This window comes from Apus apus, chromosome 3 (genome assembly GCF_020740795.1).
Source record: "Apus apus isolate bApuApu2 chromosome 3, bApuApu2.pri.cur, whole genome shotgun sequence".
Classification (NCBI taxonomy): domain Eukaryota; kingdom Metazoa; phylum Chordata; class Aves; order Apodiformes; family Apodidae; genus Apus; species Apus apus.
The window spans coordinates 41176238-41203678 of NC_067284.1; the positions used below are offsets into that span (position 1 = coordinate 41176238).

At 40.4% G+C, this 27441-nt stretch overlaps 2 protein-coding genes across 4 annotated transcripts in view; one reads left to right on the forward strand and one right to left on the reverse strand.

Moving 5' to 3' along the window:
• The window catches only part of MCM9 (minichromosome maintenance 9 homologous recombination repair factor), a 43391-nt gene extending 17261 nt beyond the window's left edge, over positions 1-26130 (forward strand). The window contains exons 7-12 of one of the 3 annotated variants that reach the window (XM_051614915.1): positions 14033-14207; positions 16059-16261; positions 17261-17464; positions 18773-18855; positions 22273-22418; positions 24443-26130. In XM_051614915.1, coding sequence (XP_051470875.1) covers positions 14033-14207; positions 16059-16261; positions 17261-17464; positions 18773-18855; positions 22273-22418; positions 24443-26012 — 2381 coding nt within the window. In that variant the 3' untranslated portion in view covers positions 26013-26130. Of the gene's footprint in view, positions 1-3991; positions 4254-14032; positions 14208-16058; positions 16262-17260; positions 17465-18772; positions 18856-21403; positions 21773-22272; positions 22419-24442 lie in introns of those variants that run through there. The other 2 variants (XM_051614916.1, XM_051614917.1) reach the window with 2 other exon arrangements.
• ASF1A (anti-silencing function 1A histone chaperone) lies at positions 1662-11682 on the reverse strand. Its single transcript, XM_051614918.1, has 4 exons — positions 11181-11682; positions 8387-8502; positions 4325-4501; positions 1662-2083 (listed from the first exon to the last, which is right to left on the reverse strand). The coding sequence occupies exons 1-4, from the start codon at positions 11287-11289 to the stop codon at positions 1871-1873; spliced, it is 615 nt and encodes a 204-aa protein (XP_051470878.1). The 5' UTR covers positions 11290-11682; the 3' UTR covers positions 1662-1870.
• Positions 26131-27441: the final 1311 nt, after the last annotated feature.

The window sequence follows — 27441 nt, forward strand, 5'->3', positions numbered from 1 at the left end:
ATCTGAAATAGATTTATAAAACAAAGTACATGAAGAATCTTGAAATACCACTGTACACCTTAAAGTTGTAATATAATTGAAAATCAAAAGACCTTTCCTAATAGTTCACATAATTTCAGCCCCCAGGTGAAGCAACTGCTTATTTGGGGAACCAGTTCATTGTGTTAAGTCATACCAATATCAGAGCGTTAATATTTTTAAACTGTTAATAATAATTTTAAACAAATACAAAGATTTTTAAGAGCATACATTAGAACTGGGGTTCCAAATATTGATGGATTTCATTAATTCATTCAGCTACTGTATGTACTGCTGTGTTTCCATAGAAGAAACAAATGCGTGCATGTACATTCAGTACAGGTCATTAATTTCTGATTTTAAAGATTGTGTTAGAAATGAAGGCAATTTCACTAATGGTGTGGAAAGACAGAAGTGCTAACTGCTTGGGACATCTTCATCCTTATTAGAGAATGCAGGAAGAAAAGAAAAAGCATTCTGTTTTTATTCAGAGCTATACTGTCAGTCAACATGAAATCTACCCTTTTTTAAGGGCCTGGAACCTAGAAGGGTTCACAGTTTGGGCAGTTACTAGTAACTAGCAGAACTTTATTCCTGTAATCTGACATGACAGATTACAATTTCAAATGCACATATAGACACAGTAAACATACAAGGCTAATGAGGATTGGAAGGAATAACTAAATTGTTAGTGTCATGATAATGTCTTAAGTCTTTACAATGTACTGCTTAGTTCTTTTTATCTTTGAGGATGCCTCAGGTAATAGGGATGTCTCAGTGCAAGAGCTTCAGGGCAGGCAATATATTGAGTGTGTCATGCCTGCCACAACAGGGTTTGAATCCTGATTTATACCAGTGCATAAGATTGCCTTAAAGGGTAGAGAGAAAGCAGAAAAGTTTTAAATTCCAGATGCTTCAAAACCATCAAAGAAAGCATCTAAACTCCTTATTACTACTTAAAAAGACTGTAAGAATGAAGTGTACCTGAAAATTAACATACCAATGAGCAGTTGTACATAATAATCTTGCAGAAGAGCATTTTTTGGATACTCATGCTATTCCTTTTGATGCTTACATTTTCTAGTAATTGCTCGAATCCTTCCAACCAATTGTGTGTGCTATTACAGTAGCCGAAAAAGGGTTCTTTCTTGAGATACCCACCCAAATCCACACAAAACATTGTCCTTAACAAACCACTGATCAGTAGAAGAAATTTGGAAAAAAAAAAAAAGTCCTAAAATCCAAGATAGCAGATGGTAAATCTCAAATTGCATGCTTTAAGTAACAAGTATGTGCCTTGAAAGGAAAAGAAGCTTGCACCTAAAATTAAACTGTGCTGTCTGCTTTCACAGCAAGATGACATTTTGGGACTTTTTTTTCTTTAAGAGAATGTATTTTCTTTGCACTTTATCTAATGACAGTTTTGTTCTTAAGCTGCTATTAAAGGGCACTTCATATTTGGCAATCTGGATATCAGAGATGAGGACATGGCATTATTCCTTCATTTTGCCTGAATATTTTAACTTTCAGTTTTACAGCTTTTAATAGTGCTTACAAAGTAAAGGGGGAAGGGGGAGAATATGCATACTTTAATCAGGTTTGGTTTAGACCACATAGAAGAACACATTAGAGAAAAAAGGCAATTACTTAAAAATAGCTGTATTTATATTCCACAATTTGCTCAAATACTGTTTGGTTGTTTTTTGGGTTTTTTTTATAAACTTTCTACAGGATGTTTTAAAACAAGTTCTTCACATTGCTTGTCAACTATGTACTTATGGAATTTGAGAGAAATAGTTCTGGTTGTTTTTACAGTTTAACACATGTACAGTACCAAAATAATGGTGGTTAGTCACATGCAGTCCATATGAGATTCTAACATAACATTTAATGAATTTTCTGATGTCGACCACCCCTTTGATGCTGAAGGTAATGCATCTGTAGAAAGCAGCGACTGTAGATTTGGGTTACTGCTCTCTGCATCTTCCAGTTTTTCAGTGTTGTCCTCCCAGTTAATGTGGAATCTTGTGACTCTGGGATTAGATGCCAAAATATTCCTTTGAAGCTAGGAGAGAAGAGAATATATGGATTACATAACGTGTACATTGCAAAGTGGAGTTTACGTGCATACAGTATTTTTTTCCCTTTACTCCCCGTAGTCCTGTATGTGTAAAACCATTTGTTTAAAAACTCATAAAGCTAATTCATAAATGCCAATCCATAGGTATATATGTAGATCAGAAACATGCTTACAGAAACACACCACTTGTTCACTTACTCTAATAACCTACTCAGCAAAATAACTGCCTTCTTGAGAGGGTATTTTTAACTGTTCTGTGAGTTCAAGGCTGTACAAAAACCTCTGCAAGTAACGTGCAAGTGTTTGTTATTTTTGCTAGCTTTTAGTAAAGCAAATTTCTACCCCCACAAAGATTCTGTAAACAACAGTACTTCATAAAGTTTTGCATCAACTTTTTGGAGTTTTCAATAACTGTATCAATTCCATCCTATCCCTGTCTTCATTTAAGAGTATAGCCTTTCCTTAAATTACCATCTTTTAGACTGATTTTTCTAACCAAATTTCAATTTGTCTAATCAAGCTTAAAAGTAAAAACATTACTTGGATTTGAAGAATATTAATAGTATGGCAGAGGACATGCCTAGACATTTGCCATATATTTTGTTCTCATGGCTGGCCTTCATTTTCCTTTGAAAACACATTGTACTTGCTAATGTATGCAGCAAAAAGAGAAAATGCTCACTTTCTGTTAATCTTTCACCATTTTTAAGATCATATGTAGTTAACTGGAGGATGGCAACTTATTGCCATTGGCCACTCCTTACAAAAGTTAGGCCTGATCACAGGAAAAGTCTGCTTTGGTACTAATGCTGATTTTATTTTCCAAGGAATTGCACTCATTACATGTTTCTCAAGCCCTTTATGAATAAACTAGTAAGACCATGTCTTTTTTTTTTTAACTTAATCAATTTAAGAACCTTCTACTTGTATGTTTAATTTCTATCACGAAGTCATATTAAGGACTTATACAAACACATGATAGCTTTTGCTGTTCTTTTTCATAGAAGCAGAGGTAGCTTTATACATAAGCAGAGAATTAAGACAAGTAGTTCTAGGCATTTCTAAATTGAAGTGCTTAAAGGAAGTCAACATTGTGGCTTTCACACCCAAAATAAAAAATAAGTATATGATTTAAATGAAAGGAAAAAGTAATATAATATAAATTTAAGAATTCTCAACATTAACTGCAATTTAACTTGGAAAATATTTTGAGCATCTGCTCGCTGAAAATTAAGCATAGAAAATCATCAGCAACTTTTAAAAAACAATGACTTATCAGTTGAGTTTATTTACATTTGAGTATCAGTTTTAGGGACTATGGGAATTATCTCTGTACTACTAGTTACAATACATGCATTATCCAATTCATTTCTTCATATATTCAGTCACGTAACTCATGTAAACTGGTGAAAATTGTGTTATTCCTCAAACAACTTTGGAACATGTGTACACACAAACATCAATTTTCTTAAAGAGCAAACCCAACTCCACAAAACCTTCCATGAAAATAAACCCAGATGCTGTATATAACCTTGTTGGTTTGTTCAGAGAATGCCTAGGTACAGTATTTCACTGGATTTTGACTAGTTTTTGATATTTAATTGATACTTCTCCTCAATGTATTAGGTTTCAAATAATTCAATTTCACATTATCTTTTAATTCTAGTCCTAGCTTAACTTTTACCTTGAATATGTATTTTTTAAACTGAATCTATATACTTCCTTGGTCAATTTGTCCAGTTATTAATCATTCACACCTGCTCTTACCAGGTTACACACCTTCTCTTGTTAAACTTGTTCTACAGTTTGTTTATCACTTCTACAGAAACTGCAGCTCTAACACTAGAACAGCTGGATAACAACTGTGTTAATACTTTTTAACCTTTGTTCTAGGTTGGCTGTGCTAGAAAAGGCATTATTCTGTTTTTCTGAAGAAGACAGCCACTTTGTAAACAGTGGTGTAGTTAGAGGAAACCCAACAGTTTACATCACACAGTCCGTCCAAAATAAAAACACTAAATCCAGCTAAGGTGGAAACCACTGTTTGTTTCTCAACATTCTCCAAATTTATGGCAACTACATGGCACTTCAGTTTGTTCCCTCAAATATTTGATTCCTCTTAGTTCCATGCACTTTGTGGAATCCATTGGGATTTGGTTTTGTTTCTTAAAAACCTCTTTGTTTAAGTATACCTTTGACATATGAGTAGAACAAAACATGCTTTACCTTAGAAAAATCTGGCTTTACTGGTGGATTCTCTCTCAGTTCTGTTTCAGTATATTCATTGTTTACATAGTAGCCGACTCTAATAAATTCTTGACCTCGATAGGTGCATGTAATTAGCACAACTGTTACACCTACTGCATCTGCATCTGGAATAAGCCCTGGGTTAGGTGCATCAGCCTAAGTGTGAAAGGAAAAGATGGATTAAAATAAAGTTTATATCACATGCTTATTTAGCAGAGAAATCTTTAGTATCTCTTAATAGAGTAGTGACTATTTAAAATTGTTCTTCAAGGTAAACAGAAAACATACCTGCTTTTGCAACAATATCAACCTAGAATTTAGGACACTATCTGCTAGAGACAGAATTACTTCAAATACAGCAATATTTTGTGCTGACATTTCTCATGGGTGATTAGACAGCTTTGATCCAAAACTGTTTTTAAATGTATTATCAGCTGAACTGTTGCTCAAGCAAATGTACAAACATCCCTCCAGTTCTGCAGTGCCATTGTTCTCTAGCCCATCTTAGTAATTTATTAGAGTAAGATCTTTTTCTTTTTTCTACCTCTGATGTTGAATTGGTATGTCTGTTTTTAACATGACTAAACTTAAAAATACAGACTGCTATTTATACGTCAGCAAGAAGAGCAGACATACTACAGTGAGGTTTGAGCTGTCCCACAAATTTCTAGGAAAGCAATAAACTACTCTGTCTCTTGCCTCCTTCAGTTTACCTACATTTGTTAAAATATATGCAGTCAAATGCATTATTGCTCTAAGACATCTGACATTTTTTGTCAGGATGCATTCCTAATTAATAGACAACTCTTAAGATTTTCCTCAACCTCCTTAATTACTGTGGCTTTGCGGTCATTAATAATCAATAAAATTTGCTTTGTAAAATGTGGTTCACATCAGTCCCTTAGAATGCTTCCTAACTAGACATTTTTTGATAAAATATGATGCCTTGTTCTGCTGTAGGATTTAAAGTAACAGTAATCTAAGCATAAATAAAGCAGTTTGGTATATACAATTTTACATTAAGATCTGAAGTCAACAATGAACACCTATGTTGTGAGTACACATTGGTATTAACAATGTATGTTAGAATGGTTGGGTGTAACGAATCTTGCCTAAAGGTAAGAGACCAAATGGGATTAATTCCTGCTTTCCTCCCTCGTCCCTATTCTTCTGTAGTACTCTGGCACTGTGAAATTTGGGAGCTAGTGATCATGCATCATTGGCTTCTGCTTTTTGCTACTTCAATTCTAAGCCTCCAAAACAGGCCAGCTTTTTACAAGAAGCTGTAGGCACTTTGCAATGGAGCCCTCAGGTACACCAGAAGGAAGAAGCAGCAGACAGGGCATTAGGTAGAACACAACTTCCTCCAGCCCTGAAGGGAACAGAAAATGACCAAATGGCTTTACAGTTTGCACAGGGGAAGAGAAAAGATGACCAAGACATAGGACAAGTGTAGACGCTTGATGAAATTGTATGAACTGCCAATGCAGATGAAATTACTACTTTAATTCAGTAGTCTTGTAACAGTACCTAGAACCACGTGATTACTTTACATTCCATGGTGGGAGTTATAGACCAATATATTGCGAAAGGACACTTCCATTTAACCTGTCTGAAACTCAACTCTCACCTTAATGCGAGGTTTTAGTTTCAGGTTTCCATTGTCATTTTGTGTCCTGTAATATTCTACGATACAGCTATGAACCCAAGGAAATACTCTGGTTTAGTCCTACTTAGCTCTCAAGCATTGTTTTGCTGAGGGTAAAAGACACTGAACACTTTTTAAAACTGTTCTCTCAAATTTTGAACCTCCTGCCTTGGATATCAAACCTCTTAATTGCCTAGGAAACAAATTATCATACATAGGTGGAAGCAAAAAAAACATATTTTAGCAGAGAGAGGCAGCAGATGAACTTTTGCATAAAAAAAATAAATCACTGTCTAATATTGCATCCTTCTGCTAGAAATTAAGAATTTTGTGAAATCACTCAATGTGTATGTTATCTTGCTTTTCCACATGATACATTAATTCACGTAAGCTATTATTGCAGAATAGGTACCTACAGTCATATCCCTTCTTCAAGTTAGTAAATTATTTATGTGCTTATATTATCAAAAATAAGTTTATGTGAATTTATTTATCACAAATTCCCAAGCACACAGAGAGGATGAATCAGGTTTCAGTACCAGTATCTTGGTATTTAGAACCACAAAGGCCAAGCTAAAGGACTTAAAATACTGAAACCTTTTTTTTTTTTAAACAAAAACAACAAACCCAAACCAAGCCACATTAAAAGCTGATTGTCTAAGTCTGAAAAGCACAACAGTGTTCCATCTTTCTGTATGTAGGGCTAACTTCCCAACCTGATACACTGCTTCTTTTCAACAAAGGTAGTTTTATTATTCTTGGTATTTCATCTGTATGATACTCCATTTTACTTGCTGTTTTTCAGCCATTTTCCTATTTAGAAAAATGTACAGCATATTATTAGCTGAAAATTTTATACACCTCTGCAAAGGCACCTTCCTTGTGCTGTCCCTAGTGAACGCAACCTCTTTATGTGCCTCCTGCAGTTCTGTGCTTTGCCCCACTCTGGCCTTCCCCTGGTATTTCTCTGCATCTCCCAGGCTGCTTCAGTTTGGTAAGCACGATAGCTTTGGTCATCAGCAAAGGCTTACTACAGCACTATGAGTTTGGGTGGTGTGCATACACACTAGTTAAGTCCTAAGCTCACCTGAAATCCAGCATATTTGAAGTCAGAATGTACTTAGATCAACAGTCTTACTTCCATAAGAAAGAAAAGGGATATTTTATTGTAGCACAGTGAGTACTGTCTTAAGAGGACCTATTGCAATTTAAGCAAAATATCTTCCTATCTACTCCTAATTTATCTGTAGTGGCAGTCATGACCTGGATACAGTCAATTAATCCATCCTACAGAAACCGTAAGACCAGTGAATTTAATTTTCAAGGCCTTTCTAATTATACAGCAAAAATGTGTCTTTTTATGCACCTGCCTCCTGTTCCTTCCCATCACCATCAACAACTAATCTTTGTACCTTAACTGATCACAGTGCATCTTGGAAATTAGAAATGTAAATACCAGCTTATTTCTCTGGATATAGCTCTAGAAGATAGCCCCTCTGAGGGCAACACAGGATCACGTATTTCTGACCAATTAACGCCTTAAGCTATTAAATGCTTGATAATGGAAGAACTGTTAATAAATAATGTGTTTGTTACACATCTACTTTATTTGTAGTGTGGAAAAAATTAGGCCCAAGTCCAAAACCAAACAAATGTTTCAAGACCAATTTGCACATATGTGGTTGATAAATGTAACCTCTCTCTAGCCTAATACTTTAGCCTGTCCTGGAGGGAAAAAACAAGTTTCCTGGAACTTAAAGGATTAATCAAAATTGTTAGTATTCTTTTAAAATAACAAATGTTGGTATCATTTTAAACAGTTATACTAGCCATGAAAAATAAGTGTATTCATTAGCACTTTTTTTTTTCCTAATGCTCATACTCTAGCATGCATTTGCCATTAAATAGTTATATGAATGTATAGAATTTGGGAAAGTGGCATGGTTCTTACACAATAAGCTGCACAGAGTTTCAGTGTGAATCTTCTGCCAGTGGATTTTCCTCTCAGTTTGCAAGACAAATACTACTAGTATTTGATAAATAGAGGAAAAAAGTGAGCCAAATCATAGTTTTGATTTGGTAACTGGCACTCTGGATTACTCAGTGATCTAGAATATAGTTATAAACCAGACTCAAAAACTACCAGTAGCAATAGAAGCACTGCTTATACCAGTATATCTAAGTATTGATACCACAAGTGAAAGTATTACCATGGAAATATCAGGGCAAAATTATCAGCTCACCAACAGTCTTTAAAGGAAGATTTAGCATACCTGAAGAGCTGACTGAAATATTTTTCTAGTTTACCATTATTTTTCAAGTGCCTCTTAGTTTGATATAGTCATCTTTAAACAAATTAACACAACTCTCAGAAACAGTTAAATTAAACTTACCTGAAATACAAACATGTGTCTGCCTGCAGGAACAGGTCCTACTAAAACAGAGTCTAACACTTGATCGTACTCTTCACTTTCAGCTGAACCCACATAAATTATTTTCCATTCCAAATCTACAGCAAAACAAAAAGAAACAAACAAGCATTATTTATCATTACAGTTAAAGGTCTTGTGCTCTTGTCTGTCAACAGTTCTGTGTAGCCTAAAATTTCTTCTTTGGACACACACCTAAAATAACAAAGACTGGGGAAATTCATTGATGCCTGCCCCATTCTTCATAAACCAGACCATTCCACCATCTCTCTCCAGTCAGCCAGTATTGAAGGAACCCCTCTACTTTCATAGTCAGGTTAATTTTAAAATTTTATATAGAGGACAGGGCCCAGTGAACAGTGTTCAGCATTTTCTCCAAGCCTGTAAGAATGGCTTCAGCACTGGGATGATGTGTGTATACACCTGTAATGCACTGCATGCCTTGACTATTGACCCACCTCCCCAGAATAATTCCCACCTTCCACATATACACCTCAGAACTTAAATTATACAGATCATGGAAGGTATTTAATCCAGTAAGAAAACTTATTGTGTAAGCACCACGCACACTAACTGTATGCCCCAATTCCTTCACGTGTAACTTGTGTAATCTGAGAAGTATGTAAAATTGTGACAGCATGATCAGATCATATTCTGATCAAAGACATTCCTGCTTGGATTTCATACACATTCCAAAACGGAATTACAGGCAAAATAAAATAATAATAAAAAAATTAAATGTAGTGTTTAGCTTATTAAAGTAATGCACCAAAAATGATATATTTCATACAATTCAGTTTCTTCTAACTCGCTCCCCCACTAGTGTCTGAAATTTGAAGCTGCAAATTAGCACACATTAGCTCTTCCTGGGCCAGCTTTTCACTTTCACTTTTTAATTCAAAAACACACACATAAATACACACCTAGAACTATTCTTAAAAGACAGATTTTAATTTTTAACAAAGAGGAAAAAAGATCACCATTATAAAAAACTATGGCTATGTCTTTTTTAAAATGAAACCGTTGCTTCAAAACTGTACCTTATTAAAAGCTCACAGTATATTTAGTTTTGGGGTTTTTTTTAATGAACAATGCCCTGATTTTCTATGAAAAAGCACTAGCCTGTACCATATTGCATTTACTTCAATAGTACTCTGCAAAATACAAAGCTCCACACACGATGGTATCTTGACATAGAAACAGAACTGAAGCAGAAGAAAAAAAACCCAACAGAACAGCACGTGTCTGTTTTAGGACTGCATCTCTCTTTCCTCATGAATTAATTCTTCCTTATCATGTATAACATCAGTGCAGGTATTGGAGGGTTAAGTAACGTAATTAACAAGGCTTAGGGAAGAGATTTTACTCCTTTGTACAGCACAATTGGCTAGGAACTGCATCAGGTTTTATTTACCTTGTAAGCACCTAGTACTAGCTACTGCCAGTACCGCAGACTATTCATCCAGGGCAATTAAGGCCCTCTTGTGTCAGTTACCACTTACAGGAAGTGAGGACTTCTAGGCGAAACTAAAGATGATCATGTGCCCTCACTCCAGGAGAAGAGTGTGAAGTTCCTTCTAAACCAGTCGTATTTAGTCCTGAAAACCTAGCTCATTAAAAACAATTTTTCAATCACACATGTAACAGCTTGATCCAAACGCTGCTGAGGTATCTCGATACGGAATAACAACTTTTTTCTTTTTAATTTCGAGAAGGGGAAGGGCAGGACTCCGCTTCGGACGAGAACCCACCCCGCGGGCAGGAGGTCCCGCCCGCCCCGCGTTCAAAACTCCCGCCCCAGGGGCGCCGCGCGGCCCCCGGGGGCGGTTCCCGCGGCGGCCGCCGGGCGGCGCTGTGCCGTGCCGCGCTGTGCCGAGGCGCAGGCGGTTCGCGGCCCGCCCGGCGGAGGGGAAGGCGGGAGCCGCGGCGCAGCCCCCGGCGGGGAGCGCGGCCGGCACCCCGGAGGCAGGCGGGGGTCCCCACGGGGCGGCTGCGGGGCGGCGGCGCCGCCGGGGCCGCGCCCCCCTTCTGGCCGCAGCCGGTAACTTTCGAGTGACTTCCAAAAATAGTGGCTGGCGGGCGGGCGGGCGGCCCCCTCCCCCACCGGCGGGGCTCCCGCGGCCCCGCGCCGTTCCGCCGGCCCCGCGCCACCCCCGCGCCGAGCCCCGCCGCGGCGGCCGGCACGCGCGGGAGACCCCGCCCGCCCCTGCCTCCCCCAGCGATTTAAAATATATATATATATATATATATTTAAGTGTTAAAACGGAGCACAAAGCCAACGGAACGCTCGCTGCGGAGCGTTTTCCGCCCCCCCGCCGAGTAACGCCGGGGCGCAGGGTCGCGCAGCAGCCCGTCCCCCCGCGGGGATGCGCGGCGGCCGAGCCCGGTTAACCCTCTCCCTCTCTCGCTCCCCCCACGCACACACAAAGCTGGCAACATGGCTACCACCACTCAAACAAGTTCCTGGCAACTTGAGGCTCGCCGGGCCGATGGCGCGGCGGGGAGAGGCGGCCCCGGCTCGGCGGGCAGGGCAGGGCAGGCGGACGCCGCCAACTTTCCCGGCCGGGCTCGGCGGGAGCGGCTTTTCCGCCGGCGGCTGGAGCTCCGGCCAGCAACATCCCTGCGCCTCGGCACGGCGATGCGGTGAAGGAGAAACTGTTAAATTGTAGGCGCAGGCCTGCGCAAAGTTTAAGCCTTAAAACCCGTGAAACTGAGAGCCCCGCGTTACAAAATCCCTATCGGCAAAACATCCACTCACCTTCCGACAGGTCTTCTATGCACTCGAATGTGATCTCGAACTGGAAAGGGTTGTAGAAAGGAGACGGGTTATCCAACACCACTACATTGTTCACCTGAACCTTTGCCATATTTTGAAAAAAACACAAACAATGGGAAGAGCGTGCTAACGCCGCACCGCCGAGTCCAGCGTGTTGGTTGTTCGCCACGCACCAGCCCCCGGGCCAGGGTCGGAGCGAGGATGCAGAGCCACGACTTGCAGAAACTTTTTTTCTTCCCCCCCCCCTTTTATTTACACCAGGAACACTCCACACTGTTTGCAGCTTTCCTATTCCACTAAACTACAGCCCATTCTGCCCTGCTCGCCGCCAGAGCCCGCCCGGATTGGCCGCCCGCCGGCCTAAGGCCCTCCTCCCCGAGCACGGCGGCCGAGCGGCGGCAAGAGGGGCCCCGCCGCTCCCGCCCGGCTCCCCGCGCCCGGCTGCGGCGCCCCCGCCCGGCCAGCGGCCGAAACCGCCTGCCAACAGCCGGGCGGGGCGGGCCGGCCGGGCGGGGCCGGGGCGGGCGGGAGCGCAGCCGAAGCCCCCGCCCCGCCCAACCTCGCCCCTCCTCGCCCGTGGGGCGCCGGCCGGTGTCGTGCGGCCACCCTGTGTCTTTTGGGTTGTCGTCTTTTGCCGTTTGTTTGGTTTTGTTTTTTTTTTTTCATTTTCCTCCTTTTCCCGTGTTCAGAGGCGGCCGCGGCCGCAGAGTGAGCCGTTTTCTCCGGGGCTGGGTGCTGAGGGGGTCCCTGCCGCCACGGCCAGCCCGGCTGCGGGCGGCGGGGCTGCACGGGGCCCCACCAGCTTGCAAGAGGCCAGCCCCGCGGGGGGCTGCGCTGGCCTGGGCAGCCCCCCAGCATCGGCCCCGGGGCAGGGTGCCAGGGGCGGGGAAACAGGGAGCCCAGCTGGCTTCTCACTTTCTGGGGTGCTCCCTGAATAGAGGGGGGGTTTGCTGGCCTGGTGCTGGGCACCCCGGGTGTGGGTAGGTTGTCCCCACACGCCTCCACTCTGCCATGGGTGCACCTTCGTGCTCTTGGAGACACTCGCCTTCGGAGGGGCTGTGGAAGGGTTGAGGCGTGTCTTTCACACAGATGTGCTGACAAGAAGCCAGCCCGTTCCTCTATTTGTAAAGAAGAGCTTAAGTAAGATGATAAGCTGTGCGGCAGCAGGAAGCCCAGAGCGGAAGCCATCTTGCGTGGCAGGAGGAGGCCTGCAGAGGAAGCCATCTTGTGGCTGCCACGGCCGGGGACAGGCAGGGCCGACCTGCGGCTGCAGCGCCGGGTCGAGTGCCTGCTGCGGCTGTGGGGGCCGGGCGGTGGGCTGGAAAGGGCAGGAAGCAGCCAGGGCTGGGGGAGCAGGAGAGGCCGGGTTGTGTACCCTCATCGCTAGAGGAGATTCCGTGTGGAAATAAATGCGCATCCAGGCGTTAGTGATGTCCGCAGCGGGCCCTGGCGTGTGATGGGCTGTGCACAGCAGGAGGACATGGAGGAGCCACCTTCCCAGCGGCGTGGTGGGAAGGCCGAGCCCTGCTGGCAGGAGCAGGGTGCTCCCAGAGCGCCGCGCTCGGGCACAGCCGCCCTCGGCCTTCTGCAGGTGGCCCGGCCTGTGCGAGGTTGGGAAAGGAGGCGCCACTCTTGGTGTGTGTGTACAAAGAAATGCCCTTGTCTGATTTCTTGCTCGCTCCACTTTTGAATTGCGTTCTCCGCATTCCTGATGCAAGTCTAAGAGGTTATTTTGCTTTTTTATAATTCTGAGATACCATTGACTGCCTGAGTTGTACAGTGCAGAGTCCAGGAAACCAGGAAAAAATTGACACAATGCAGGAGGTTCCTCACAACAAGCTAACGTACACATTATGCTCTCAGGAAAGGTGTATTTCCAATAACTTTTGCTGACTGTTTAAAAACAAATGGCTACTGTGGTGGTCCGTGCAGCAATGAGAAAGCCTCAGCAGCCTCTCCCTGAATCCAGGGAAGTTGGGGTGGCAATGTTATACTTGGGCAGGTTTTGTCATAGCATTCCAGGAGATTTTAGGCTGGTTGCAGTTTGTCGACTACTAGGATATTTTGAGCTGAACACTGGAGTGAAGAAGGAGGGCTAAAGATAGCGAAGAAGTTTGGAAATAGGGAGTAGAAGGTTTGAAAGGAACTGCACATAATGAGTGGCCATTTTGACAGCTGTGCAGAGTTTCTGAGGTGCCATGCTCCCCGTGTATCATACGTAGTTACTGATGCCTGCTGGGGACTTCTCCTTCCTTGCCCCTCCTCCCCCACACCCTCCCATATATAATTGTTGGGCATCTTTGGATTTTCATTTTTGCTTAATGCAGAGAAAAAGTTAAAATCTCAGATATAATTGCCTTAGTTTAAAGTGAGAATTTGTCTCAGTTTCCTGAGGCCAGGAGTTAAAAAACACCTAAAATAGTAATTTTTTTCCAAATTTTATTTTGTAGCTCCAAAAATATTTGTCTAATTTCGTAGTTGATGGGGAGGAGGAGCTGAATGGGCCCATTCTGTAATTGTGCTGTCTTTGGAATTGCCCTAATTTTCAACTTGATCTGGAAGATTTAGTTTTCTTACTCTAATCTCTCTTGTTCAATTAACAAAGTCCTACTGAACATGGGAAGCTTAACAGAATTAGCCCCACAGATCCAGGCTAACCTACGGGGATTTTTTTACCAGTAGGTGTAAAGTTATATGCTAGAGATATGAGGGGGAACTAACATGCTCTTTTGCCTTTTGTCAGTGGCACAAGCCACTGCTCTGGGTTGCTGTCTTTCACTCAAGTACACTCCTCCTTTTAAGGAAAAGACTGACAGAAGGAATTGATTCTGCAGGTTTGACAGTGACTGCTGTGAAGGACTTTGGGGAGTGGAACTTGGAAGCTGGAGCACTGGTGCTTGCAGATGGAGGCCTTTGTTGCATTGATGAATTCAATAGTATCAAAGAACATGACAGAACCAGCATCCATGAGGCGATGGAGCAACAAACTATCAGTGTTGCAAAGGCAGGGTAAGTGGCGTTTTAACATACATGATTACAAAAATTAAGATGTTTCTCTTGTACTTACAAGTTAGAGGGAGCTTTGTCATGCTGATTAAATAGATCTGTTCTCTTTGTTGTACTTAATAGTTTTGTTCTCAGCAGTATTCTTAACCTAGACAAGTCAGCATTTCAAAGGACAGTGCACTGAACCAGAGGTTGCAATCAATCAGTATAAACACCCTCTTCACCTTTGGGTTTTCAATCTAACAACATAGGCCAGGGCACTTGCCTAAAAAGACTTGGTGTTCTTTTTCTTGTCCTTTGCTGTGAGTGTTCAAATAATCATATGGGAAATCAGGAATTTTGTTAATTTTTTATTGGAACTCAGAAAGCAGGGCTTCATTTCTCCGATATCCAGTAGCCCTACATGGTATCAAAAGAAGGCCAGGACATTTCCAGGCTGCTGAATTTTATATGTTGAGCATGGCATAAATATAAACTCCTGCTAACTTTCAGTTCCTTGCTTTCTTTTTCAAAGTAGTGTGTATTCAAATCTGCTATTTCTCCCCCCTGCCACTTTGACCTTTGAGCTCATATCTCATTTAGTCAGTCATATGCAGCTCTTGTCCAGGCCCAAGTATTTTCTAGGCTGGGATTACTGAAATCTCTGCTGTTCAAAAGCCATCACCCTTTCCACATTCCTCCTTGTTGCCTTCACTCAGCTCTCACTCCAGCCCCATCTTCTCAGCTTCCCTAACTGATCATGTCCTTCCTTTATTCTGAAGTTTCTTCACTGAAGCTCTTCTCTTCATCCTCTTTGGCAGACAGTGGAAAAGTAATGCTGCTGTCACCTGGGAGATTACTAGCCTTTGCCAGTAATGCAGCTGGGGACAAAGGTTTGGAATCAACACAGTCTTGTCTGCTTAGCTAGGTTCCATTTTGCAGTTGGTTGGGTTTTGCACACTCCAAAACAGTTTGCTAACTTGCTCAGGTAGCCTCAGTTGCTCACTTTTAAGGACGACATATAATGAGGAATTTTTTGAGTAGTAATTTAGCACTTTGTTAATTTGAAGTCTTACTTTGGTACGTGGGAGATAAGGGTTTTTTTCCTATTGGGCCTAGGCTAATGGAAGATCTGTGGTCTTTCCTGTCAGTTACAGAACTTTGGATGTGAGACAGCAGTTACTTGGGAGCTGACTAGAAATAGCTCAGTGACAAACCAAAGTTAGAATAGTCCTGCTGGTGCCTTAACCAAAAGGATTGCATTTGGACTACTAGAATAAAAATCCCTCCCCACATCTAAAAACACATGCCAGGGTAGCATGAAGAATGAAATAATGAGGTCTTTCAGATCCCTCAGAGAGGAAAATGGCTGGAGAAACAATTAATACAGCTGCCATCATTGTTTGGTTGGGTTTATATTATTAATGTGTTAACACAGAGAAATTAAAACATATTTTAATATTAAATTTTATTTAGCTTTCTTAAAATGTGAATTAAGCTAATATGTTACCTTCCACTACAATTAAGTGTTTCCATACTGTATAAACCAGCAAAGTAATGTTTATTTCTGAAAAGTTATGTAGTTTTCACCATTTAAGGACCTAGCTGTATATAGAGATTACTCATGGCAATAATGCTTGGTTACTTTTGGTATCCTAATCACTGTCTCTCTGTCCAGTTGCTATTCTCTGACTGAAAAATGTTGTATATACAACATATATTCATACAATAATTGTGTATATTGTTTAGCTCTCATGGTCTTTCAAGTTAAGAGGTGCTTATTATAACATAAAAATGTAATAATTTTTAACACTTTGGAATAATTTTCCCCACCACATTTAATTCAACTGTAATGTTCACCATATTTTTCTCTAGCTTGGTGTGCAAGCTTAATACAAGGACAACTATCCTGGCAGCAACAAACCCAAAAGGCCATTATGACCCGAATGAGTCTGTCTCTGTCAACATAGCTCTTGGCAGTCCCTTGCTGAGCAGATTTGACCTGGTCTTAGTATTGTTAGATACAAAGAATGAGGAATGGGACCGCATAATTTCATCCTTTATCTTGCAAAATAAAGGTAAGAGCAGTCTCTTTAAATTACAAGATTTTGGGGTTTGTTTGGTGTTTTTGTCGTTTTGGTTTGGGGTTTTGTTTTGTTTTTTAATTTCTCCACCTTTCAGTTTAGTTTGTTATTTTCGAGTCTTTCATATTAATCGTGTTTACATTTTTGCTATGATGTTTCCTGCAGTGTGTTTCTCAAGTAGCAATAAGATAGAGATCACTGATTAGTTAACAGGGGTGAGTTGAGAACACACTACTTCTACTGTGTGATCTGTGATCATCTGCAGGAGCCCCAGACTGCTCAGTAAGTAGATAGTTTCCATTTTGTGCCTGTACATGGCTTGATACACAGATCCTACACACCATGCAATTTTATATGCTGTTAATGGGAAACTAATTCAGACAGAACAAATCTGAACTGCACGTGCCAGTGTTCAAGGAATGAACAACAGTATTCCCTACATGGAGCTCTGTGCTCTGGAATTAGGGTAGGCAGTGTGATTTGATTTTATAATCAGCCCTTTCTCCGTCTACTTCAGCAACATGGCTTTGGTCCCCACTAGGGAAGAAATGGTTAGAGGAAACTCCTTCAGCTAGCTTCCTTCCCTGCCCAAAATGTTTCCCTGCAAAAAGTGCTCCTAATATGGCAGGTAGTCTTTGGCTCCTACAACATAGGTAAAACAGCCAGAGCAGGTTTGTACATTAATGTAGCATTTTACATTATAAGGAATAGTAGAGCACTTAGTACTGACTATACCATCTGGTGGGCAGGGAGTTTGACAGCAGTTCTGCTGAAATTACAGGAGGCTTTACTGTGGATTTTGATAGGGGAGGGATTGAATGGTGTGTAGAATTCCATGCTGGAATTTGACCAAGTCCTGGAGGACCAGTATACAGACAGCCCTGTATGCCTCAAAAAGACATTAATGTGTCTTTTATAGCCACCTATGTATTTAACAGGAATTCTTAGGAAAAAGCTGCTACAGAATTAGTGACTAGATGTTTTTTTGTGCAGGTTTCCCAAGCAAATCAGAAAAGCTCTGGAGCATGGAAAAGATGAAAACCTACTTCTGCCTTATAAGAAGTATACAGCCAAAGTTGTCTGATGAGAGCAACTTGATCCTTGCACGCTACTATCAAATGCAGCGTCAGAGTGACTGCAGAAACGCTGCCCGAACAACCATCCGCCTGTTAGAGAGCTTGATACGCCTCGCGGAGGGTAAAGCCGCGGCAGTTCTTATTTTTAGGCTAACAATTAACCTTTCCAAAATGAATAGATCAGGAGTATAATTATAGCTAGTAAGGGGAGTAGCAGCTTTTCCATAGAGGTAAGGATAGGTGTGTCTTGTTTTATCTTTATAATCCAAAGAGAGCTGGGGTTGGAGATTTTGAATGTGGGAAAGGGTGTTACATTGAGAGTATCACACTCAGTTTTAATTTTCCCATCCTGACATCCATAGCAAAACCTGAAACCACTGGAAGAAATCACATTCAAGAGCAAAATGCCAGAAGTTTTGTCTTTATGAAAAGCAATCTCAGGATTTACATTACTTCCTTTGAGTCCTGGGTTGCCATTCTACCCAGCCTGAGGTATTTGCTTCTATCCTACAATTAATACAACATAAAAAAAATTTGTTTCCTTGACTATCAATAATGAACTCCCTATTTTGCAAATAGGACTTAAGCATACTCAGCTCTCAGTTCAGGTCACACTTCATTTATACAAACTTAAAGAAAGCAGTAGGTCTCTGTCTTAACATAGTTTTGCTTTATAAAATTATATAAGGGAAAAATTATTTAACTGAAAGACATTCTGAACTTTTAGAGATTCACATGTTATTTTCACATCCAGTGTTTATTCCATTCTTATGTGTTCACATGATTGGGGCTTTTAGTCGCATTTTGTTCTTTCAAAGTATTATATGGATGGTATTCATTAGCCTACCTTTTTCTTGCTGAGTGAGAACTGTGTGTGTTTCCATGGCCAATTAGGAGGAGAGCTTCATGTGGTAAATCATTTGCATTATATCCTCTTACAAAAGGCTATAAGAGAAGAAAAAATAAAACTGTCATGGAGAAGATTATCTTAAATAATACTAACTTTCTAACACAGACCAGTTAGAGCGAATCAAATCTTTTCTGCCTTTTGATGAAAATTAGACCATTTTTTTAGTTTATGGTGATGACGTGTACTTATATAGATGGAGATGTTTCACATCACACTCTTTGTTGTGATATGCAGCACTTTACGTTTTTTAACTCTAACATTTTTAGCATCTGTATTTGGTCACTGTAATTGTTATCCAGAAGTCACATTACATTCTTTAGTAGTAAAACTAAGCTTTCCAATTCCTGTTAAAATTCACAGTAAAATCAAAAGGATTATAATTAATATTTAAGTTAGACCCATATATCAGTATTTGAAGAGCTGAAGAAATTTGAAGAAATACCCTGTACTTTCTCCTACCAAAAAATTGCTTTTTGACTTTGGTAACTCTGGCTTTCAATGCCTGTTTGTTTTTGATAGCTCATGCCCGGTTGATGTTTAGGGATACGGTGACTTTGGAAGATGCTATAACTGTGGTATCGGTGATGGAATCTTCTATGCAGGTAAGGTTTCTTGCGAACATTGCCATTGCTGGAAATGCCACATTGAAGGGATTCCGTTTCATGTAGATGTATGCCAACTTCCTCCATCTCTTTGGAGAGAGTCTTACAGAAAGTAGGTCATTAGAGACCTTGCTAAGAAATTTTTAGTCCATCTTGATTACTAAAATCCTTAAATAGATTATACTGAAGTGGCTGGAGTGGCAAAGGCCTGTTACCTTTTTTTGTAGACTTTGTGGTATAAGTGAAGTTTTGGCATACTATTGACTTTTGATAATCTACATTTGAAGACCTTTTGAGCCAGAAATTGTGTCTATATTGCTGTGTTCAATAGTCTTTGATGGTTTTTTTCTTACATTTTGTTATCTCGTCAACTCATTAACTAGGTATGAGAGAACCAAATATTTTTTTTTGCAACAAATTTCAAACAGTTGCCAAGACCCCCACTTTTTTTGCCTTTAGATTGTTTTAAAATATGTTGGTGATGCCACTAAAACTCAGAACTTTTAGAAGACTCATTTTACTCTGAGAAATCTTAGAAGTTCAGAACTTTGGTTGCTGTACACTGAAGATTGTGCATTTCAGTTTTCATGTGGATTTGTGTAATGTTTCTATATAAAAAGACATTGAAAAAAATTGTGGAAGGCTAGACTAGTTTACTGTACCAGTATTAGGATGTTGAATGTAAAGAAAAAGCAGCACATTTAGAATTAATAAAAGGAATGGGAGTCTGGTAGAGGCTTTTAAAATGGCAGTGTGGAAAATCAGTATAGACACTATTTCTTTGGATAGAATATTTTTAAAGCAAATACATCTTCATACTTTGGAGTAGAAAAAAAAATTACCATAAGCAGATTATCCAGAGTTTTACATGTGGGGTATTTTAGCACATCTGAAATATTTGGGTTTGGTTCTGTCAGAGATGGTGTACTCCACTGCACAGATGACTGGTCTGATCCAAAATGGCAATTCCAATGTTTCTGTATAGGTTGATATGAATATATTCCAACTGAAACAACTTTATATAGCATCCCTTAGCTCAATGGACCTCAAAGCCCTTTGCAGGGATAGAAAACGCTCCTCTTTTGGAGATAAAACTCTTCAGGATAGATGAACAGAGTCACATAGGGCAAGTCAGCACTGGTGATCTCCCTTGTTCTTTCCATGAGAGCTGAGAGACTAATTGCAGTTTGTGCCGTGGATAAGCTAGTGCACAGTGTTGCAAATGGAATTTGTCTCAAAAATACTACAGGGCCTGACCTCATTAAGTAGCAAAAGATTATTTCACTGTCTGCTGCAATTCATCTTGCACTGTTTTGAAGAGCTCAGCTTTTCAATGACAGCACTGCATCTTAAGTTAAAATAAGAAGCTGTACTAATACAGCCAGTGGAAGCAGCAGAAGATATCACCTAAGTGTTTATTAACTGTAATTAAACCTGTAATTAACTAGATAGGAATTTGATGGGACAGTGGTTTCAAGCAATTTGGTTTTGGGTATAAGAAATCTGAAATACTGTTTCATTATTTTTAATAAGATATCAAAAAGTGGAATGTATGTGTATGGCAATAATGAATGTGTATGGCCATCTGTGTATCTCTCTACCTCATTAGCACAAATAAGTGTAAAATAATTGTTCTAGCTGTGGATCCACCTGATCATATTTATACAGCCCTGCCCTTAAGGGCTGCAGTTTGCATAACAAGCATCTATCTAATAAGCCAGTGAGAAATTTGTCTGAATTATGTCTGCAGAAGACTACCTGGGGGTAGTTGGTATGCTCATCATATTTGCTCCACTCTTCTTATGTGTTCATTTTTGCTAGGAAACTGCAAATTTGAGATCAGCTATTTAAAGCCAAATTTTACCTTCCTCTTGGAAAGTAGAAATGAATCACTGAAAAGGTTTATTTTTTAAGGAAGTGATTTATTTGTTTATTGCAAAGGTTTATTTTCAGAAATTGATTCCTTCCCTAGGAAAAAAAACCCACAACTTTATATTATTCTGTTTATGTGTTTCTGGCCTAATTGTCAGTCTGTATGATGAGGTTGTAAATGAAGATGTATCAGTGTAGTTCTTGAAAGGACTGTGTGCTACCTTTCAGCTCAGCAAACTCTTGCCTTCAACACTGTCTTTGCAGCTTCTACAAAAAGTCATATTCTTACCAGTATGAAATCAAAGTTCACAGCTCTCAAGTCAGAGAGAAGACTTCTCATGAGCCCTCTTGGAAAAAGGACTATCACATTTTCATCATCATTGGTGTTTTTTGTTTGTTTTGTCCTGCAAGCCACCCTTATTTTTCTCTTTCCTCCTTTGCCTTTTGAGGTTATTCTCATTCCCCCAGCTTGATCTTTTCTTGTCTCATTTAATCTTTGCTTAAGGTTGCCTCCCTCCTCCTTTTGGTCATGTTTTTATCCTTGTTTTATTCCATTTCCAATCCTTCTCTCTTTACTCCCGTTTTACATTTTGTCTTCCCATCCATAAGCACTTTTGCACCCTTCCTTTCTGCTGACTTTCCCTGCAATACTTTCTTTTTTCTCTCTCTGTTCTAGATCGTCTGCCCTTGGTTCCATGGCATGTGGATTTGTCTTATGGCTGCCTTCCTCTTCTCAAAATGATATCTCAGAGTCTCAGAGGTGCAGATATGTCAAAGACATAAGCACCAGAACAGAAATGAAACTTCACAAATTATCTTAAATTGTGTCCCCTCCCACATTTTCATACACACTCAAGAGCATTTAAAAGAAGCTCATTGTGATGGCCAAGTAAAGCACCTAAAAGACAGATAATTTGTTATGGAACAAATCACTTTGTGCAGTTGCTCTGTTCCAAATAAAAACTACTTCATTTTCACAAGGCATAGCAAAATTGTCCCAGATTAAAATAACTTGCTCTCTAGAATTATTCCTGAATAGTTACTGTTAAAGAGCTATTCAGAAATAGTTTTGTCGGTCAATTACCCTGTGTTGACAAGCCTGAATAACCAGATCTTTCTCTTTAAATAATTAGGCAAAGCTAATGAAAATTTTTAGCATTCAGAACTTCCTCAGTTATTAAGGTTTCTTACACGGGCAGAATTTTTGCAAGGTATTTGGAAAACCCTAATTTTCATTTTTAGTCATGATGTTCTCAAGCCTTAAATGGACCTTCTATTTTTTGTATAAATAAAAATAAACCTGTATGAGTAGATTGCAGGCTTGATCATATAATTTTTTTTATGTGTATGAGCAAATTTGCCTGTCCAAGCAGACATAGTAGGATTGTGTCAATACAGTTAGTCAGTAAACATTTGCTACCTTAAACTTCAAAATATTTAAGGGACATTTGTAGAAAACAGTCTCTGTTGTTTACGTTTTATGCTGAATAATAAAGATAGCTTCCCTTCTTTTTTTCTTTTTTTTTAATCTCTTGTGTTTACTAGGGAGGGGCACTTCTCGGAGGCATCAATGCCTTGCACACCTCATTTCCAGAAAATCCAATGGCACAGTATCGAACGCAGTGTGAGCTCATACTAGAGCGACTGGAGCTGCAAGATCTCCTGCACAAAGAGCTACAAAGACTTGACAGGTTAGGACATGCAAGGTAACATCATAATTGCAAAAAAGAATTGACAATAATATCTGGAGAGGATCCAAAAATAGAAACTGACATTGGGAAGGGACTTGGGACTTGTGCTTTAAAGGACATGGATGAGCAGAGAGATTGTTTTAAAGTAGCACTCCTGAGATCATCACAAGATCATTTCTCCTTCTGTGTTAAGGAATATACAAAAAATTTAAGAATGTTTTAATCAGTTCCCAAGTTGTATCTTAGTTCTATGAATGAACAGTTAAGTTTCAGCAGAGCTTCTTAAGGTCAAAATGCCAGATTCTGTAGGTGAGAAAATAATTTTATATAACCTTTTGTTACCTGCTTGGTAGAATACAGCAGATCTGCTTCATATTTTTAAGCCACCTTCTCTGTTTGGCTTGTCAGGATCTGTCCCTTTCTGCTAATGGAAAATACAAGCCTGAGTTAAAGTTCTCTTCTTTTGGGTCATTTTTCTTTTTTACACACTAGAATTTTCACTGTCTCTTCTCTAATTTTTGGCTCACTGCAATAATCTTTGGAAAGTTATTTTCTGTTACTAGTAGAAAACTTGCAATGTTTCCAGTCCTCCACTAGGGCTAGAAGGAAATAAAATACAAAAAAATTAACATTTGTTTCCTGAAATGAAATTAGGCTATAAAGAAACTTTGTAATTTCTTATTGTTAAAAGTTTAGTGTTATGAAAATACACTTTTTCCTTTAAATATTTTTTGGACTTACTTCATAACACATAGTAAGGACATCTTAAATAACCACAGAGACAATAAAGGCCAATTAAAGTGGGATATCTCCCAATAAAGAGACAAAAGCTGGTTTTAAAATGGAGGCGTTCATAAGGGATCATAGAAATGGAGGATGGGAGATCAAATACAAAGACAGCATCAGATCTCTGATCCCCTTGGCAGGGTTTTTGTTATCTGCTCCAAAGGCCTTCTAATGAAGAGGATTTGCCATTGCCACTGGGTAGTCAATTCTGTTACTGCTCCATTGTAATGCTTATAAAGGTTTTCCCAATGTCCCACTGAATCCCCTGTGCTGCAAATTGATTTCTTATTCCCCCTCTTCAGCAGCTTAGAGAATACTAAATGAATGTCCTCTTTAAAGCAACCTGTTCTGTATTAGGCTTGTTCCATGCATTCTCCCTAACCCATATTTCAAAAAGACAATTATGTATCTTTCAGCTCTTCTTGATGAGTCAGATGATTTCTGCTACTTTCCATCAAAATTTTAAGAATAAGTAAATATTTATAATAATTATTCTAAACCATACTAGTTAACATAGTGTTTTCTCTTTCATGTAACAGAGGAACTGTTTATAATGCACAGGAATAGCTTCACTTACACTAGTGCAGTCACTTTGGGGATGGAATGTGGCTGCTCTTCACTCATGTTTAGAACCACTATTTAGCAAAAGTAGAATACTGTCTCCCTTGGAAATTATATGTTTACGTACAATAGACAGAGTATCAGCTGTACTGAGATTCAGGGGAACCCTCCTAGCATCTCTGTTGCTTTGCAGGGCCCTGAGAATATTACAGCCACAGACAGTGATAATTAAGTGTTATAGGTGAACTGAGGTGCTACACTCTACCATGTGGAATTTTTGACAAGTTGAGTGTATAGTGATTGTGAGAGAAAATGGCTAGCAACCACTATTCCAAGTAGAACCTTGATTTTACATTATGATAATTCATCTGAGGCTTTGCCTTGCTTAGGATAATACATAACCTGTAAGGGACTCTAGCAATGGCTGTAAGCACTTTGGTTTGTTGTTTTGGTTTTTTTTTCTGTTTGATTTCCAAAGGAAATAAATTGTAGATCATAGAATCATAGCATGCCAGGTTGGAAGGGACCTCAAGGATCATCTGGTCCAACCTTTCTAGGTAATAATACACTTTAAATGAGATGGCCAAGCACCCTGTCATTAAGGATCACTAATGCAATAAAGAAAGAAAAAAAATAGAAAATTAAATTACTTAATTTTTTTTTTTTTTATTCCATAGATTACAGAATGAGAATTCATGCCAGCTGCAGCCCAAAGAGACAAGTTTCAGTACTACTACAAGAGACTTGAACAAGGATACATTTGGGCAGTCAAAGCAAATGTTTCCATCAGAAGCTTCAAATCAACAAGAGGATAACTCTGGGCCACAGCCTTCTTTGCCTGAAGGCAACTGTGAAGGGGATATACAGCTAAAACCTTCATGCAACTCAGCACATGGTAATAACAAAAATACAAAACACTTGGTTGAACGTAGTGAGAGAGGTGATGATGGCAGCCTGGCCTGGTTTGACAGCCTGGAAGAGAGCAACGCTGACTCTGGAGAAACTGTTCATAAAAGATCTCCAGTCCCCAAGATATCTCCAAATAACTTGGCTTCAAAAGCCCTGTATGAGACATCCTGTTCTGCAGAAAGAAGTGCTTCAATACCAAGGAAGGGAAATGGAATGAGAGAGTCACTAGCAACTGTAAATCTACAAGCTCCTTTGGAACAGGGCAAAGTTTCCAAGATAAGCAGGAAAAGGACTGAAGAACACAACAGTTTTTCTTCAGAAGCAAATATTCAGGACCCAGCATCACCAGGTCTTCGTGTGCAGGTTTCAGTGATTACGCAACGGGTTTCTAAAAGCTGTCAGAGACTGCACACAGAGAAATCCCGTGGATTCTTTACCAGTACGCAGGACCCTGAGGCAAAAGCCCTTCCTTCAGTATTACCTGCCTCTGGTCTGTCAGATCTTTCAAGTGATGCAGATTCTGTACTAGGGGAGGAAAAGAGCAGCTTATCTGTAGCAGCAAAACCAGCAAAAATTTCCATGAGAAAACGAAGTAAAAGTCATGTAGTGAAGGAAACAAAGGTAATAAGTTCCCCTGAGCAAGAAATCCTTGACAGTGAAAGTCCTCCAGCAGCTAAACTAGCTAAATTTTCTTTCAGACCAAGGACAAAACTAGATCATTTTTCAGAGAAGAAAAATGAAGAATTTTCTCTTTTTCAGAGTGAAACTATTTTTAAGCCTGGAGAGCATCTCCAGGGAGAACAGCTGCCAGAAGAACGCTGCCCCCCTGAGATATCCAAGATGACATTGACTCACTTAGGAAAAAGTAGTTTGGAAAAACGATCAATTGCTGATAAAAGAAGAGAAGAGCAGCAGAGTCAGGCCTTAGGCAAAGAGATCAGAGGAAGTGCAACATTACACTCTGATGTCAGTTTTGATGCTGTGTCATCTTCACCCACTGAAAAGAAAAAGGAGGGAGAGGAGAAGCTTGGTGGCCCAAGCACAGGGAAGGTGAGCTCCAGCACATTAGCCAGACTGTCAGCATTCTCCTTTGCGTCGCGTCCTGACTCAAAATTGCAAACCTCACCTACCATTAAAATTGACACTAGCAATGAAAGCCATAGCCCATTGCTGAAGGTGCATGTGAGCCATCCTGGCAGAAGGAAGAGTTTTGCATTGGGAAATGCTGCTAAAGGCAGTGTGGCTGCACCAAAATCTCTCTTCTCAATAGCAGAGCTAGATGATGCTACATTAGATTTTGATTGGGATGAAGAGGTTAGGAAAAATCCAGTCACGTGACATGTACATAATCCAAATTACTTAACATACAGTTTTTCTGATTTGCCATCCTTCTATCAATTGTATCTGTGGTTTACAAAGCATTAAAAAATAATCATCCTGGACCTCTGCTGATACCTGTAACGAAGTGGGGAGGGGCATGAGTGCTCTGCCACACTCCACCCTGTGACTACAGTCATGATCAGACTAGTTCCTTTGGAATGGTGGTGCAGACACCTACCTCTTGCCACCTAAGTTAAAAGGGAGTATAATCTTCATGAATTTCAGTGCCCATCATGGAATCATTATTGACTCAATTTTACACTTTACCATAAACTGCAGGTCTCACAACTGTGCTCTTAATGTAGATCAAACTTTCCCCCAATTACCTGGTTCACAGTCGAGCAACAGTTGTTCCTGAATAACTTCAGTCATCATTAACAATAATCCGAACATATAAAAAACTTTTCCCCAACAGTTAGTTCCCATTGCAGCAACACTTGTTTTGAATCTTTGGCCATTGTCTTCATCTTGCTTCTCAAGTGACATTGATGCTTTGGCAATGTGGACCCACCAGTCATCTATAAACAAGTTCCAGAACATTAGTGTTTTAATGAACACCATATTTAATGGTACAGTGCTGTTTCAGTGCCATTTCAGTGCCACCCCATGATGCCATCAGTAGTGGGTGGCCTTCCAGTCCTGGTTGTGTCCACCTGGAGTACCAAGGTGATCAGCTTCTCCAGTAACCTGTAAGGAAGCACAGAACTGGCCTCAGCTTAGAATCTGGGCTTCAGGGTTAGAAATCTGAGCACTGATACAGTGGGGTTTTTCCATTCCTGTCCAGGGCTTCCCAGGCATACAATTCTTCAGGTTTTACCAGTGGCATAGTCACAATCCCAGTAGAGGGCAGCTTCACCATTACAGGTTGGCCCACCTGTGTCCTTGAGAAGGACTGATTCTTTTTATCCTCTGATGTAGGGTCAGAGCCTGCTACTGGTTCCTCAGGAAAGACTGCTCGAATGTTGGGGTTTCCATAACTTCCAAAGCAATTGTTAACAGAAAGACTACTTGTGGTAACGGTGTGTCCCAGTCAGTGTGAAACATCAGCATGTTTCTTAATCAGACTGTTGGTTTGTTGAACTATACCCTTAGCCAGAGGATAATATGGTGTACGGAACACCCCTTTGATGCCTTCTCCTTGTCCCCAGTCTTGCAGCACTGTGGCCAAGAAGTGTGACCCATCAGGCTCCAGAGTAGTTAAAACACTGAACCACTCAGCACTGGCATGGTTTGATCCCCTGTGGCAGCACTAACTTCTGTGACAGAAGTTGTTGTGGAGCGAGCTGCAGGGTCTTAATGCCCACAGCTTCCACCCCACGACCCCCAAAGCTCCACACACGGCCTCCACCATCGCCTGTCAGCTAACATATCAAACCCCAGTATATTG

Coding starts and splice junctions, on each gene's coding strand:
- ASF1A (XM_051614918.1), bottom strand. CDS start 11,289: ATGGCAAAGGTTCAGGTGAACAATGTAGTGGTGTTGGATAACCCGTCT. Junction 8,503..11,180: donor CATAGAAGACCTGTCGGAAG/GTGAGTGGATGT, acceptor GTTTTGCTGTAG/ATTTGGAATGGAAAATAATT. Junction 2,084..4,324: donor TAAAGCCAGATTTTTCTAAG/GTAAAGCATGTT, acceptor CTTCTCTCCTAG/CTTCAAAGGAATATTTTGGC.